A 17716-nucleotide genomic window follows, 5' to 3' on the forward strand; every position below is an offset into this window, starting at 1 on the left:
GAAATATACCAATTCAAATAGACCATGTTTAACATGCAAATTTAGATTTTTTTTTGTTAAGCAAAACAATCAGAATACAAAACAGAAACTATCAATCTGTTTTTGCTGTGTTTTGACATTATATATAAATAAAATGAAAGTTCTAAAAAAAATACATCTTGGTTGAAATGGAAATAAGATTTCAATTTTTTATATGCACACTTAACCTTGAGCTAAATTTATAATTATTTTGTTATATCTGGCCTGTATAGGTATAAATAGATTTTTTTTATTTATTTATGCATACAAGAACAGGGGTGTAGGCCAGAGGTGCAGAGGGGTGAGAGGATTCACTAGAGTCAGAGTGGGGAGCAGTGGGCAAGACAGGAGTGGTCTGCTGCACCATGTGGGTTAGCTCCCTGGCCAGGGACTGAACTCATGCCACAGTGGATGGAGATATCTTGATAGCACTGAGACTTAAACCCTGCTCTGCCAGGGAGGCCCTAAACAGAATTTCTGATTTCTATAAAATCACAGACCAATAGAATTTTATAACCCAAAAGTATATTGGTGATTATCTGGCCCAAGCTTCTTGCTTTAAAAATAGAGAGCTGGAGCTCAGAAGGGGTAAAGTTTTTTTTAATGAATTGGTCTTGACTATGATCTACTGCACTCTGCTTTATAGAACACAGGCCTCCTTTCACTGAAAAAATGTTCACTAATTTTTTTGGGAGATAGCATTTACAAATCATCTTTTTTATTTCCAATTTAAAATAAAGCATAAAAATTGATTTTCTTAGCAGCATGAAATTACAGAGTTGGGCATAATTTCAGTAGAAAATGTCAGACTTACGTAGTCTTCCCAATAGGAGAGGTTTATGAGAAAAGTTAGCACGGAACTCACTGGCGATGGTACAACAAGCCATGAAAGCTTGTACACATCTTGGGCCTACTGTAATCCGGGCAGCTCGCTGCTCACAGGTCTCATCATAATGACGAAAAGTTGCTCCATCATGACAACATTTCTTCACATTTACATGTTTATATTTAGAAGCTGAAATGGCAATAAAAGTGATGGATTATGCAGAGTCCTAACATCTCAGGCTTAGAAGGGAGCTCAAGGAATACCTGGTTACTACTGACATGAGATCCCCCCCACCTCACAGCAGCCATGTCTGGTTGACTCACCAGTCTCCCTTTGAAACAACTCCAGGAGTGGCAAGAATGTGCTCATTAGGTAGTCCACCACAATTCACACTAAATGGCTAAGGGCTCCTGTAACTAAGCTAATTACTAACCTTTGAAACTGGCACCTTGACTTCAGCAGTCTAAAATAACTATTTGAGAAACCCAGATATATGATTACAGCTGTCATCACTATACAACATTTCTTTCTGCAAGCTAAGTATACTATTTTTTCCAAACATTTTTTATATTACATGGTTTTTGGACCTTCACTTAGCATCATTCTTCATCATAAATGCTCAAATTAATCAGTTGCTCTTTTCATATCATTAGCACTGAAAATGAAGATTAGAATTAAAATGACTCAAAAAAAGAATAAGAATGACTCATACAAACAGAAGAAATTATTATATAACTATAGAGTCATGATTATTGGTTGAACTCAGGTCACTGCCTCTCTTGGTTAAATGTTCTTTCTATTGTAACATTGCCAGTTATCTATCATATTTCCATTTTAAAAATTGATCTAAAATAATTTCTATTAGGTGTATATCCCAAAGAAGAATCAAAAATACTATATTTAGATTTTCATGAATTAATCTTTCTAAGGGAGTAAAGCTAGGCATCTGTAATTATCTTTCTTTTACCCTTTCTATCTGAATTGGGGGAAGTCAGGTAATATCTAACTTTCTCCAGTTTTAGAATGATATATCTATAACTTTTTTACAATCATATGAAACTTTTAGTGTACCTTCTTCATCTATTTTCTTTTGTAGCATTCTTCTTGGTCTGAGAATTTCCTTACAAAGTTCATCTGTTTAAAAAAGATAAAGAAGATAAAGGAGGAAAAGGAGTTAAAAATCTCAAAAAAGAAAATCCCGTAAAATTAATTAAGAGTTTAAAACATTTACAAGTGTAAGAATGTGCAACAATGCGCTGCTGTTATTCAGAAATAGATCTAGTCCCTACAATATTCTCCCTATTATAGAAAGAGAGAATAATCAATTCTATATAGGAAGGATCCTTATAGATGAGATGAGGCTTATAGTAGCAGCTTCTCCAGGCTATTGACAAGGAAAAGTCCTGATGAAGAAAGGCCGCATGTGCATCACAGCATAGTGCCACCCACACACCACACGTGGTTCTGTATGGTTTAGACACAAGAAGGCCAGAAATAGTTGGAGAGATCTGGGAAGATTATGAAAGGCTGTGAGTACTACACTAAAGAATCTGTACTTTATCTTGAAGGTCCGTGAAATATTTCATATAGGGGAGTTATGTAGTCATGTCATTAGGACCAGTGCAGACAATATTCTGGAGGGAAAAAATGAGGTATGGGAGGCAAATGATCAATGTAAATTTCAGTAAGCAATTTGAAAAACACACCAAAAATGCTGAGTATTTTACCGTTTTCCTGGGTGCTATCTGCATTTGCATTGGTGAGGAAGGTGAGTCCTGCCAGATGGAAAACATCTGCATTGTTGCGACCTCCACCTGCTCCACAGCCCAGGTCACTCTTCTCTAAAGCTTGAAATACCTGTCCAAAGAGGTAAAATGTTGAGCCTATTCCCTTATGTAAGTCATTCCTCTGAAGAACTAAAGGTAAGTTATTGTATGGGGGTAACAAACGTGCAGTACAAAGGCCACTCATTTATCATATCACCAAAGACCAAATTCCTCAGCTTCATACCTTTAGTTTATCCTTTCGTATTTATAAATATAAATCTATTCAAAATTAAATGCAAAACTAAGTCTTAAGCCTTAAGTAGAGTTCTGGAAACTGACCTATGGTGTTTTGTTCAAAGCACGTTGCAATCAACATCCCCCAAAAAGAATAAACGGGCAAATGCATAAATGAGTGAATTAATTTTTAAGTTGTAAAAAAAAATCACAAACTCATGTGTCTTGGGGATATGGGTTCTAAGGTTAAAACTTACTTTGGGGGGCCTCCCCTGGTGGCCTAGTGCTCAACCATTCCTTCCCTGGCCACCGGCGAGGGTCCCACAAAAAAAAAACTTACTTTGGGGGTTCATTCCAGTTTTAATTTCAATCCCCAATGTTTTCTATCCTTAATATCCTTAACTTTATAGTTTCTCATTTTTTTTATTGTTAAAAAAATCAAACCTAGAAAATGGTAGCACAGGATAGATAAATGGGAACTTGGGGGAATGCAATCAATCATTTTTGAATTCTTCTGTGCTACAGACTTTAGTGAGAGCAAAACAAAACCCAAAAATCCCAAAGGATCCTACCCAGTCATCTTTTGTGCTACTATCGTCTCCTCCCCACCCTAATCCCAAATCCCTAAACCTCCACTTCTGCTCCTTGAATATAACTGTTCCCACAGTTATATGTTTTTAAAGTGCTTAACTCTATACTTGGAAACCAAAAAAGGATGAACTTGCACTTTGGGGACCAACATGAGGATGGCTTACCTTCCTATGAACCACTACTTTGAGCAGATTATAGATGAGCAAACTTAATCTTCCCTTAAGAACTCTGGTTCCTGGGGTCTCCCTGGTGGCGCAAGGGGTTAAGTCTCAGCACTATGAAGCTATCCGCAGTCACTGCAGCAGGAACTCAATCCCCACCAGGGAGGTGACCCACATGATGCTGCAGACCTCTCCTGACTCACCCGCTGCTCCCCTCAGCACTGTGTTTCTGTCAATCTCCCTGTTCTGTTCCCAACTCTGTCTCTGGTGAATCCTCTCACCCCTCACACCTCTGGCCTGTACCCCGGTTCTTGAATACATAAATAAATCTTTAAAAAAAAAACTTCCCTGGTTCTTGCTCCACAACCTACCCTGGTGCCACACTAGGTGCACTAACCAGGTGCCAGCACCCAAGGTCAGGCATTACTTAACTCTTTCAAAGGGCTTCTTGACTGTCGTTTGAACTCCATAAACAGCACTGTCCACTGCTGTTAAAGCCACCCAGGACTCTGACTCAGTTGCCATATTAAGATAAACCTGTTGGCCTGGAGAATATGCATCTGTGCTTGGAGACAGCCGGACCTAAAAAGGTCATTTGAAAAATAAAATGTCACTTGTATGAGACAAACCTTCACAGAGAGCTGTAGATTACAATCTTCTTTATGCAGAAGAAAATTCAATTGTGATTTATGATTTGTAGTTTACCTGGAGCTGGTTACCACACTTTTCTTCAATATTTAACCAGACTGAGTCAGACACTAATTCTGCACTCTGCTCCCCAGTGACGATGTAATAGACCAGGAGACGAGCTGAAGGAACCATGTTCTGTGTTATTGGAATGTTTATACTTTGATAAGAAGAATCCAGAAGCTTCTCCCTTGTACCAAAATGAACGATTTTGCCCTTGGATAAAATCTAAAAATAAACAGCAGCAGCAACAATAACTACAAAAACGAAACCTTTGTTCTAGTATTGAGCTTAGAGGAGTAGAAATTATGTATGTTAAAGAAAAAACGGTTAATGTGTGAGCCTACTATGTGCCAGGAACTTTAACCTTTATTTAACTCCTTTGATTCTCACAGTGACCAGTAGGATTGGAATGTCACCCCCTTGTGCAGATGCAGGGACTAGACTTAGGAATTAGCTAAACATCATACCGATTTTAGTTAAAAATCACATAACTAGAAAATCAGCTAAAATATGGGCCTAAGTTACAATCACTAAAATTCCCTTTGTTTTATTGATTGAAAAAAATTGACTAACAGAAGGAAAAAGAAAAATATCAGATAGTTTCACTTATAGGAGGAATGTAAGGGAACAAAATAAAATATCAGGGGAAAAAAATAGTAACAATACAAAACACAACACAACACAACAAAAACAAACAGACAATTATAAGCCAGATACATCCTGCAGGGGAGGAGCAGGGAGAGGGATCAGAGCGAGGAGGGAGGAGCACAGGGTTCTGTGGTGATGGTGCACGGGTGCATTGGTGAAGGAAATTCTATGGGGACTACACCTGATGTAGGGGGATGGGGGAGAAAGCAAACATTGTTTAAAAATGAACAATGATGTAAAATATATATAAATAAAAAAAATAAATGATTAAGTGGGGTATGTCTTATTTGGGAATTAAGCTTTAAAGTCAGAGATTAGGTTCTAAAATGGAGGTATGGGGTTAAAAATATTACAAATTCCAAGAAGTCAAAATGTCCTCAAAGACCCCTTAAGTTTTTCTTAGAGAGCAAGATGCCTAAGTTTTTGTACATAGTCCCAGGTCCCCTAACTCTTCATCAGTTAATATGATCTAAAATCTTCACTTATTTTTTAATTTCCTCCTCAAAAATATTAAAGAAGCCATTACCACCTGTTTGGCCTGACCATTGGAATAATGTATTTTATTTCCTTGGCAACTGTCAGGAAGCCCTTAAACTTTTTCAAACATTCTTTCCTAGGCTTCACTGATGGGATTGATTAGCCACCTCTGTTTAACATAAGTGATACAGCATATTACTCAGCATTCAAAAAAGATAAACATATGCAATTTGCAGCAACATGGATGGCACTGGAAGGGATCATGCTCAGCGAAATAAGCCAAAAAGAAAAAGAAAAATACCGGATGGTCTCACTCATAGCAGGAATCTAGAAAACTTAAATAAGGGACCAGGAAAATGAATATAAGAAAGTGAAAATCAAAATCAACAAAAAACTATGAACCAGAGACACTTTTTGGGGGGTGGGGGGCGGGAGGGGAAGGATTGGGGTCAGAATGGGGCGTTTGCAATTGTATGGGGGAATATAAAAATAAAATTTAATATTTAAAAAAAAAAAAAAAGTGATACAGCAGGGATCTTGCAGAGCTATAAACCTGGATTTCGGTCCCTTAAGTGCAGGGTTTGGGTCCCTTTCTATGTCAGTGATTTCTGATTTGAAATAAAGGTGTAATCTTTGCCCATGAAATAGAGCAGGGGCAAAATGAGAATTTAATCAGGCTCTTTTTGGTGAAAGGCATATTAGACTCAGGCACCTGGTGTTCAAATCAAAACCTTTCTCTTTAAGATGAGTGACCATCAGAGAGACGTTTCTCTCTATCCCTCAGTTTCCTCATCTGTGACATGGTGATGAAAATCATGCGTTATCATACAGATTTTTGTAAAAATAATCGAATTAGATGATGTTCTTGAAAGACTTTTAAAAACAAGTATATGGGATCATTCTAATGCTCTATAAGCAAGCAAAAATGTTTCAGTTGGGGCAATAGATATTATTATTATACTTACCAAATAATTGTAGTGACTTATTTTGTCAATATATGGACTTTTGGGGGTAACAATAACATTCAGATGTTCTCCCACAAGCAAAGGTTTATAGTTTTCAGTCCAGTCAATATAAAGGTAACTTTGGCTGAGAGATGAATATGCTACAGCTCTGTACTCTTTAACGGCCTGATTTTCCTCTGGAAGATGTGGGTCTTTGGTCCTCACCTGAAAGGAAATTTCCAAAACAGACATGTGCATTGTGATGACATGGTCTCTGTGAAACAAATATTTAAAATTTTTCTTTGCTTTATAAATTTCTAAACTTCACAACATCAAATGTTAAAGGGAAAATAAAAACCTCTGCTACTCCAATGTTTATACAGTTGTGCTGCTACTTTACAAAGACTATGGATAATAATTGGGATAATGAGACTATGGACAATGGTTGGAAAAGCCTGGTGAAGTAGACAGAAGGGTGCTCCTAGAACAAATATTGGCACCTTTCCTGAAATACCACAGCAAGTTGGGGATTCATCTTCCTCTGGATTGGGATGGTAGGAATTGGGGGTAAGAGAAGGATAGTGGTGGGGAAGTCTTGAAGACTGGGAGCAGGAGGTGTGAATGAGCATCACAGATACCCAATTTCACTGTGGCTCAATTTCACTGTGAAGCGGTGGCCCAGAGGAGTGCTTATAAATGATATTATAACAGCAGTGTTGGCCTCTGATAGCAAAAGGGCTAAGGGCTCACCCTCTGGAGTAAGATCTTCATTTGTTTACATCCCAGTTACTAACTCTGGATAAGTTATTTAATCATGAGACATTAGAAGCCTCTGTAACATCAGCTATGAAATGGCAAAGATAATGTTCTCTAATTCACAGAGCTGATCAAATGGGTATTAAATGTGCTCTATATAAAGCTCTTTGCACAATGCTTAGCACTTTGTAAGTGCTCAGTAGATGGTAGAAAATGTACATGTGCCGCAGTTGCTGACATGCATTAACTACTCATTTTTGATTTGGGATTGGAAATTTAAGCATCATTGGCCCTGAGAGAAGACCATTAACTGAGTTCTAAGATAAAGTGGTACATGCAGCTAGAAAAAAAGGAAGCTTTTACATTTGACCTTTTTATGGCCCTAAAAAGAAACAATAAGTAGGGGAAAAGGGAGGGTAGAGAATATTCCTACCACTGACTTCTATTGCTATTACTTCTATTACTCTGAAACTTCTAGATTCTAATATAGTCATACTGTGTAAAAGAAATGAAAAATTGATAGATTTGTCTTCCTTAAGGGCCAATCAATGGATTAGGAGATTGTTTCTGGTAGTCTTTTTTTTTTTTTTTTTAGATGCAAAATTGTGGAACTGTTCACTGGACTGAAATACAAAATCTGCCACATCTGTTCTGCAAACCAGCCAAAACACACAGTCAAAAGTACACACTGTCCTAGAAAATTTAACAGGAGAGTTATGCTCACATTAAATTCCAGCACCGTCACTCCAGATGGGAGATTGACCACAAACGAAGCTACTCCATCAGAGGGACGTGTTACACTTTGCTTTGAGTCCAAGTTAGACACTTCTAGGTTTTCATCATGGGTTTGTGCACTCAGGGTCACGGGAACCCCTCCTATCAACTGGTCAAGCGAGTCCTTAACCTGCACCTGTTTGTCAGAACAATCCAAATTCATTTCAACATTTCATCTCTTCTTTCAAAGCATAGCAATTCTGAAATAATTTTCCCTCCTCCCCACCAAAGTATAAATTATTCATCTTTGATTCAGTAAACAGAAGGTGTTCTCAGTTTATAGAAAGATTTAATTCTATTTAGTTAATTCAGTTGAATGGATTTTCTTGTATATCAAGCAGAAACAGAACATAAATATTAGTCTAATAAGTCTTCCAAGTAGATGTTACAAGGTCTTCTGCTTTCTAATGTCTGTTTGTTCAATTGACTTAGGATTGGATAAAGGAGAAAATGAAGCAATAACTTCTGGGAATAATTCTCTTAGATATGAGAAAAAAGTGTCTCTTAATTTCCCTTTAATTTCTACCTCTCACCACCAGGCATGTCCACAAAGGTATATTTCACATTAGTTGACTTTTACATGATGTGAAATATAAAAATATATTTTATAATAATATAAATATTATATTCTATATAATGATGTATTTTATAATATATTCTATATTATTCTATATATTCTATATATATTATATTCTATATATTCTATATATAGAATATTATTCTATATATATTCTATATATTCTATATATATTATATATAATAATATATAATATATTCTATATAATAATAATCTATAACATATTAAATTTTATTATGTGTATACAGTAATCTACATTACTATATATTATATATGTATATAGAAGTTGGGATTGGTAAATCTTTTTCTCTTAAAAACCAGTACCCAAAGTAAGTAACAATACAACTTAATGATACTAAAGTTGATTTTCAAAAGAAATACATTTTCAAAGAATGAAAAGATATTCTGCTCTAGTTTCCTAGAAGGTACAAAAAGAATTAAAGCTATAATAAAATATAATCCATATGATAGTATAGATAAAAACATATGAAACACTAAATATAATTTAAAAGTCAAATGAATGTTTTAATTCCATACTATCAACATTTTAAAAAGGATAAAGGAGGGCCTCCCCGGTGGCGCAGAGGTTGAGAGCTGGGTTGTGAAGCTGACTGCAACCTCTGTAGCGCCGGTTCGATTCCCAGCCCCAGGCGAGGGTCACATGACGTGCAGACCTCTCCTGCTGCCCGCTGCTCCCCTCAGCAGCGTACTTTGTCAGTCTGCCTGCTCTGCTCTCCGCGTCTAACTGTACCCAGTGCTTGTATAAATAAATAAATAAACAAACAAATAAATAAATAAATAAATAGGATAAAGGAGAAAACCTGAAAGAGGAAGGAGGAAGCATAAAAAAGACAGTCAGGGACACACAGTCAGATGAGAAGAGCAGAGAACAATACAGAGAGGAGACTCGATAGAATTAGACACAAAGAGAATACAGAGACTAGTGAAAAGCACAGGAGGGCATATTCAAAGACACATAGGAAGTAAAAAATGCTGAGAGAAAGGGATTTATTTTCAAGAAATGATATCATCAACCCTCAGGTTAAAGCTCTGTCCACATCCCCAGGAGGGGCGGGTTTTACAGAATTAGTTCCCTCTGTGATTTGCCTGTCCAGCATCCTTCCCATTTGCCATCCTCATGTTTTTGTAAGCAGAAAAAGACAACTACATTCAGCACTTTCCCTCTTCATCTACCTTGACAGAATACGGAATTCCAGGCTTTAAGAAAAGAGGAGTAGCCACCAAATTCAGTTTGTAGGGAGAGAGGACATATTGGATGCCAGAAATTTCTGCTTCTTCGGAAAGTCCACCTGAAGAAACCATAAGGATCATGTTGACCTGTTATTTTAGGAATATAATAATTTATGTGGAGATCTATTTGTCTGTGTCTACACACACTTACTGATTCTCTTACTCAGTTCCTGCACTCATTCACTTACCAACAATAGGTAGGATGGGAGTCTTGGTTCGGGGGGCAATACAAAGAAGAGTTTAGACCACAGGAGTTTCCAAGATCTTATGTACAAGGAGTGTATGGAGAGATGTCTGTTGTGAAAGTAGAGCTTTATGCCTGAACTGAGGAGAAATGTCAGGAAGGAACATTGCTTTTTATCAGTGGCTTGAGTTTTAGTTGAAGATACAGAAGAGGTTAAGAAGAGAAGGAAAGGTTAAAACAAGAGAGTGAATCTTACAGAGGGTTCACCATTACAGCAAAAAAGAGAAGAATACAGAAAAAGAGTGATTGTAGTAGAGTGGATTCTGAGGGTTCATTGGCAAGAGCTCAATAGTATCATCCTCAAATAAAATTTAAGAATTAAAATTATGAAAAATATACAAAGCTCTATTGTTCCCAAATTCCTTCCTAATATGACCTCCCTAATACCCCTTTACATATTTTATTCTTCAGGCAAGCTAATAAGCCATAATACTCAAAGATCAATGATTCCATCCTTGGTATGTCCCTTCTATGGAGGGTGCCCTACTTCACCCTGCTTATCATCCATGCCTCCAAATCCTACTTTTAAGACTGGTAGAGTTTCATCTTTCAAAGCTGATCATCTTCAGAACACTGGTTGCTCAACAATCATCTAGAAGTTCACCTTCCTCTAAATGTCAAGCATTAAGCACTTTGCTTAGAATACATGGAATTCTTTTTTTTAAGATTTTTTAAAAAATTGAGATAGCATTAGTTAACCACACTGTGTATGATTCAGAGGGATAGGCTCACACTTCTTCAGATGAATGTTACCATACTATATCCACCACCAAAGAACCCACAGTCCTCCACCAACATCTCCTGTGCCCCTCTTCCCTTTGCTCTTCATCCCAGCCTCCTCCTCTGTGGCCTCAATGGAATTTTTTTCTTGTAACAGAGTTCTTTGATACCTAACTTATACCTGATACTAGTTTCTAAGCCAATTGACTTATACATCATTCATATTTGTTAGTCTGCATGTTTATTAACACTTTTTAAAAAGCTCATAAGTATTGTTTATACTATATTTTTAAAGAAATTGAGAAAAATAAAGAAGAAAAATTAAAATAATGTCAAAAACCAATATGTAGGGTAAGGAATATGTGTTCACCATCATTCTCTAACATCTACTGAGAATCAGACATATACAAAGTGCTCAATACCTAGATTAAATAGCACAATACTTCTTTCTATCACTTAGAAGGACAAAATTTAAAGAGGTGAAAGGGGCCTTAGGGATTATTTGTTTGAACTTTCATTTTACAAAGAAAAGGGTTCAGTTTAGTTATTTGTTTGTTTAGTTGGGTGCTCAATATATACCTGAAAACATTTTAAAAAGTTTTTTAACATTTTTTGTAGATATATCAGCTGACCCAAGTTGGAATAATTAATGAGTATTTGAAACTATTGGAGTGGGCTTGAGAGTGCTAGACAAGATGTTAAGGATGTTAAGAAGGACTCAAAAAAAAAAAAAGAAGAAGAAGAAGAAAGAGAAGAGAGGGTGCAAAGAAAAGAGGGGAAGCAAAGGAGAAGATGAGGCAGAGATGGGAGAGGAGAAAAAAAAAGAAGCAGAAGAGGTGGTCTAAGTGCTTTGCATATTGATTCTTTGATCTTCACCACAATCCTAGAGGTTTATACTATACACCCATTTTAGAAACATTATTACTTCTAATCTTAGATAGAATTCCTGAATATTATAGCTGAACATGGTTTTGGACGCATTTAGTTCAACTCCATCATTGTAGAGATAAGGAGACTAAAATAATAATAGTAATGCTTTTCATTTGTGTACTACTTTATCAAAAGTTCTACATACATAATCTCTAAATTTGATTTTCACCAGGTGAGAATATCGGGGTGCCCATGTTCAAACCAAATAGTCCATAGTGCCACTTGAATTATCAGCTGGGAAGGTTTTATTCTACTTTTACCATTGAAGCAATAAGGATCCAATCACTAAAGAGTGGCAAATCTATACTCTTACTCATTTTCGATGATATAAATATAGAGTAAAATTAACTATGAAAGAAAATATGAAACAGCTGTCTAAATTATTTATACCTTTAAGATGTTGTCTATATATTATCCAAGAGATGTTAAAAAAAGAAACTTACCTGTCGACTCTATGACGGTGACACCAACATAAAGATACTTGCTGTCTAACTCTTCTAGACTGCTATAGAACAACTCTTTAATTGCCATTTCAGAGTTAAATGTGATGCGAGCTACTCCATTTGACAACTTTTTAAAAGAGGAAAAATAAAAGAGTTATTTCAGAAAAGAACCTGAAAAGAAAAATGAATGATATCTGTTTTTACTGGTCTCTAAATTTTAGGCAAATCAGAGGAATGGTATATTTTCATCAGTAAAGTGAATGACTGTGTCCTCAGTTAAGTCCAGAATGTTATTTTCTAATGTATTTTGTATGAAATTATAGACTTGGAAGAGTCTTAAACATCAGAGGTTCAGTAGGTCTTTTTCTTACTAACAGAGAGAGGCCTTCTTCCCACCACCAAATCATCATCCATCCAGGCTCCTCAGCTTGTTTTTGCTCTTAACTGAGATTGTGTTAGGTTTTAAGATACTTAATTTGACTTCATTTCTTACACATTTAAACACTAATTTGAAAACATACAATGAGTTAAAGGATATGGGGTTAAGTCATATTTTTTATTAACCACAAAAGTAAAATAAATTTTGTCTAATTTTTTTTCTTTTAAAATTGAGTAACTTGGGGCCTCCCTGGTGGTGCAAGGGGTTAAGCACCACACTATGAAACAATCCACAGCCTCTGCAGCATGAGTTCGATCCCTACCGGCCAGCGAGCAACCCACATGGTGAGGCAGACCTCTCCTGTCTCGCCTAATGCTCCCCTTTGCAATGTATTTCAGTCAGTCTGCCTGTTCTGTTCCCCACTCTGTCTCTAGTGAATCCTCTTACCCCCAGCATCTCTGGCCTGTACCCCAGCTCTTGTATGCATAAACAAATAAATCTTTAAAAAAATAATAAAATAAAATAAAACTGAGTAACTTGAGGTCAGGGATTTTTATCTTATTTAGCTTTAAATCTCAGTGTCTAACACAGAATCTTGCATTATAAAGAGGTATTTAGTTTATACTTTGAATAAACAAAACATTTTTGAAAGTGCAAAGGCTAAGTAACTGATAATATGAACTATATGAATATTAACAGTGAGAAAAATGACATGAGCCCTTATCATATCTGTGGTGTAATGTCAAGAACACTGAATAGGGGACCAGGGCCTCTACCCACTAACTGCAAGTAGCACCCCTCTTCCAGTTGTGACAGCCACAAATGTGTCTGGACATAGCCAAATGTCCACTCTGGGATAAAAGTCATCTCTGACTGAAAATCACTGCAATAAAGTATGAAACATGCTCCACTGAGAGTCAAGGGCTAAGGAAGTCGTGGGCAGGGAAAGTTAAGCTGGCTTCAAGGAGTCGGGGGAGATTGCCCAGGGAAAGTGTGTCGTTGTTGAGACTTAAAAGAATGGGGCTGAGTTAGCCAAGGAAATAAGAGGCAGGTGGGGACAAAGGGAAAGCACATTCCCAAGCAGAGGGAGCAGCACTGTAAAGAACTGGAGTGCAAGAGACACTACAGTAAATTTGAGAGACTGGAGTGACTTGCACAAAGGAGAAGAAAGGGGGTAAATGGTGTGAGACAGGCTGCTGAGGGAGGTTGAAGGCATGGGTATTGGACTTTATCCTAGGACAATGAGAAGCCAAGAAGGGATTTTAAGCTTCAATTTTCACACCTAGATCAAATGAGGGATGGAACTAGATGGTTTTGAAGTAACTTCTATCTCTAGCATTCTTGATACACCATGAGGTACCAGTGAACATGTCTTAACATCTTACCATTGTGTTTTGTGTTGCTTCTTTCATCATTTCTTTTTTACCACCTTTTAAGTCTTCTGTTATTCCAAAAAAGACATAAACATCAGCCTCGGGGACTACTTTATTATAAAAATATCTGTCGAACAATAATATCATAAAATTGTTTTGCTAACATGGTTATAATAATAAAGTTCAGACAAAATGTAACAATTTGAAATACATAAAGCACTTCATATACACTTTTAAGTGTCTTCCATCCACAGTTACATTTCATCTCATATTATATTTCATCTGCAATAACAAAGCCAAATTATTACTATGTTCTAGATGAAAAAACTAATCTTAAGTCAAAAGACTCAAGTCCGGAGCCCTTCTCTACAGAGGACATGCCACTACCTTGATTCTGTTGGGAGCAGTGGGGAGCTGCTCCTAATATTGTTAAAAGCAGCAAGTCCAATCTCATTGTTATAAACGATGTGATAAGATATCTTTTAAAATAATTCTAGGGGGCCTCCCTGGTGGCACAAGGGGTTAAGATGCAACCTATGAAGCTATCCGCAGTCACTGTTGCACAAGTTCCATCCCCGGCCAGGGAGCTACCCACATGGTGCAGCAGACCCCTCCTGACTCACCTGCTGCTCCCCTCAGCAGTGTATTTCAGTCAATCTGCCTGTTCTGTTCCCCATTCTGTCTCTGGTGAATCTTCTCATCCCCCCCAACACACCTCTGGCCTGTACCCCACCTCTTGTATGCAAAAATAAATAAATCTTTAAAAAAATAATTCTAACTTCAGATTTCTTTTTTAGTTCAGAATGGAAGGAAGAATAAAGGAAACTTTCTACATAGTATAAAACTACTGTAGGAGTTAACTTTTGTTGTTTATAGTTTGAACAAAAGAGTGTCTCCATTAAAAGTTGGTTTCTATAATTCTGTCAGGGGGTCCTTTCATGTTGACTAAGACTTAGTGACACTCTAGGAATAAAAACTAGTAAGAGAGGCAGCTTAAGGTAGCATTTGAGGGTATGGACTCTGGAACCAGCAGATTACATGACTTACTACTTGTGTCATTTTGAGTAAATTACTTGATGTTTATGTACCTCAATTTTTTCACTTATATTATGGGGATAATATTAACACCTACTTCATGGAATTTTTGTAAGGATTAAATGAACGAATATATAAAGAATGGTGTAAAACATGCCCAACACATACAGTTATATAAATTGGTATTGTTATTAGAAACTATATTATATTGTTATTTTCAAATGACCTCAGTTTTTGCTGCAAATTCCTTGCAAAACTAATCCAAACTCTCCACCTCTTTATGTATCCAATACCTTTGCAGCAACTTGCTTGCAGAGCATGTGAAAGCAATCTATTTCCTGTGGGCTAATCTTATAACTTGCTTTGGACAAAAAAATGTGGTAGAAATAATGGTGTGCTGGTTTTTAGCCTAGGCCTCCTGATGACTTTTTTCCATTCTTTCTCCTTAAGCATCATTACTGCTATAAACCAGCCTGTTAGATGAGAGTCTCAATGGTCTGATCATCCTTGTAGCTTCAGTAATCTGCCAGCCAAACACCAGATACATGAGTGAGACCCTCCACTAACCAGTCCCCAGCTGACCTGCTAACTGACAGTGGGCATGTGAGTGAGCCCAGCTGACATCAGTCTGGCCCACATCAGTAGAACTGCCCAGTTGCCTCACAAATGGTTGTGGTGTTAAGGCATTGAGCCTTGAAGTAGTTATGCAGCATTAGAATTTAATGGCTAATTAAGTAAAGCCTTTGTATCTCAATCCCAATATCCTAAGTCACACTGGCTCCTAAATGTATATTTGAATTTAAATCGTTAGGATTTGGGGGCCTCTCTGGTGGTGCAAGGGGTTAAGTCTCAGCACTATGAAGCTATCACCAGTCACTGCAGCACAAGTTTGGTCCCCACACAGGGAGCACAGCAGTTCTCTCCTGTCTCATTCACTCCTGAGTATAATATAGTAATATAATACAGTTTTTAATAACAATACCAATTTATATAACTATATATGTTGGGCATGTTTTACACCATTCTTTATATATTCGTTCTTTTAATCCTTACAAAAATTCCATGAAATAGATGTTAATATTATCCCCATAATATAAGTGAAAAAATGGAGGTACGTAAACATTAAGTAATTTACTCAAAATGACACAAGTAGTAAGTCATGTAATCTGCTGGTTCCAGAGTCCATACCCTCTCCTGCTCCCCTAAACAGCTATTCTGCTCCCCACTCTGTCTCTGGTGAATCCTCTCAACCCCCTCTGCCATCCCACACCTCTGGCCTACATCCCAGCTCTTGTGTGCATAATAAGAATAAAATAAATCTTAAAAAAAAAAGACTTCATAAGCAAATAAAAAAATGAAATGTTAGGATATTTTTTGCTTGTCAATAACCCATAAAACTAAAACCAGAATCAGCTAGAATTTAAATCAATAAAATCATGGCAGATATTGATAATAAATCACAGATCTCAGCAATATATGTGCATTAAGTCAACATGCCATGTGCCTAAGTGTGTGTGTCATATGTTATTTACATCTCAACACAGCGGGGTGAGGGGGAAATCACAGATCTCACTTTGGGCAGCTCACCAACTAAAATGGGCACAAAATTTAGCTGGATGATCTGAAAAAAATAACTTTCTTACCTTGCTTTTATAGTAATTTCAAAATTATTAAAATCCTTATAACCAATGAAATGATTTTCTGGTTCTATTGAGACAGAAAAATGTGGCAACACTGAAAATAAAAAGAGTCAATATTACCATTTAAATTAGAGGAACCTATTAAGTGTAGCAACCAGTTGTGCTTTCTGATATACTGATATACAAATTGCCCATCAGCACAACATCCACTTTGTCATCATCATCACCATCATCAACAACATCCTGGAAAGTCTCCTACTCCACCAATCAGAGGTCAACTCAGTTTGATGTATCAAAAGCACTGTTCTTACAAATTTATTTCAGCCCTTACTGTGGGTGATTATTTTTTCCAGTAAAGCATGGGCTCCTTGAAATCAGAAATGATTGTTCCCTATTTATTTTCATTTATCTCCCCTCTTCATAAGTCCTTTATTTTATTATTTGTTTTATTGAGGTAATGTTGGTTTACACATTGTGTGTTTTAGGGGTACAGTGTCATAAATCCCTTTGTTTCTTTATATTCCACATAACCTCATAGATTTTGAACATAGAATACGATCAACAAATGCTTATTAAATTGAAGATAGAAAAGGAAACCTCTTTCTGACTTAACATTTCTCTTAAAATTCTAACATTGGTCAAGAAGAGAGAACTGACAACTAGGTATAAAAAAGAACATTCACACAAAAGTAGTCAAAAGAGGAGAATATGGGGCCTTCCCAGTGGTGCAATGGTTGAGTGCTGTGCTGCGAAGCTGCCCACAGCCTCTGCAGCACCAGTTTGGTCCCTGGCTGCCAGGTGAGGGTCCCACATGGCGTGCAGACCTCTCCTGCCACCCGCTGCTCCCCTCAGCAGTGTACTTCGTCAGTCTGCCTGCTCTGCTCTCCGCTCTGACTCTGGTGAATTCTCTCACCCTCTGGTGCTTCTGACTGTACCCAGTGCTTGTATAAATAAATAAATAAATAAATCTTTTTTTAAAAAGGGGGGGGAGGATATGGGCCTCCCTGGTGGTAAAGGGGTTAAAGACACAGTGCAATCAAGTAATCACCAGCCACTGCAGGATGAGTTCAATCCCCGGCCAAGGAGCTAACCCACATGGCACAGCAGACTTCCATCTCGCCCACTGCTCCTTTCAGCAGTGTATTTCAGTAGATCTGCCTGTTCTGCTCCCCTTTCTGTCTCTGGTGAATTCTCTCATTCCCCTGCACCTCTGGCCTATCCCCCAGTTCTTGCATGCAT

The 17716-nt window shown here is 37.2% G+C and overlaps 1 protein-coding gene across 5 annotated transcripts in view; it reads right to left on the reverse strand.

Moving 5' to 3' along the window:
• Positions 1–17716, reverse strand: part of C5 (complement C5) — a 79901-nt gene that overhangs the window by 43328 nt on the left and 18857 nt on the right. For all 5 annotated transcript variants that reach the window (XM_037493868.1, XM_054689159.1, XM_054689155.1 and 2 more), the window contains 11 exons: positions 16481–16571; positions 13815–13929; positions 12051–12177; positions 9657–9772; positions 7836–8021; positions 6377–6580; positions 4302–4511; positions 4029–4178; positions 2572–2701; positions 1916–1978; positions 833–1033 (listed from right to left, as the gene is read on the reverse strand). In XM_037493868.1, the coding sequence (XP_037349765.1) occupies positions 833–1033; positions 1916–1978; positions 2572–2701; positions 4029–4178; positions 4302–4511; positions 6377–6580; positions 7836–8021; positions 9657–9772; positions 12051–12177; positions 13815–13929; positions 16481–16571 (1593 nt within the window). The remainder of the gene's footprint in view (positions 1–832; positions 1034–1915; positions 1979–2571; positions 2702–4028; positions 4179–4301; positions 4512–6376; positions 6581–7835; positions 8022–9656; positions 9773–12050; positions 12178–13814; positions 13930–16480; positions 16572–17716) is intronic.

This window comes from Talpa occidentalis, unplaced genomic scaffold (assembly GCF_014898055.3).
Source record: "Talpa occidentalis isolate TD23 unplaced genomic scaffold, MPIMG_talOcc4v2.1 talOcc4.7, whole genome shotgun sequence".
NCBI classification, from domain to species: Eukaryota; Metazoa; Chordata; class Mammalia; order Eulipotyphla; family Talpidae; genus Talpa; species Talpa occidentalis.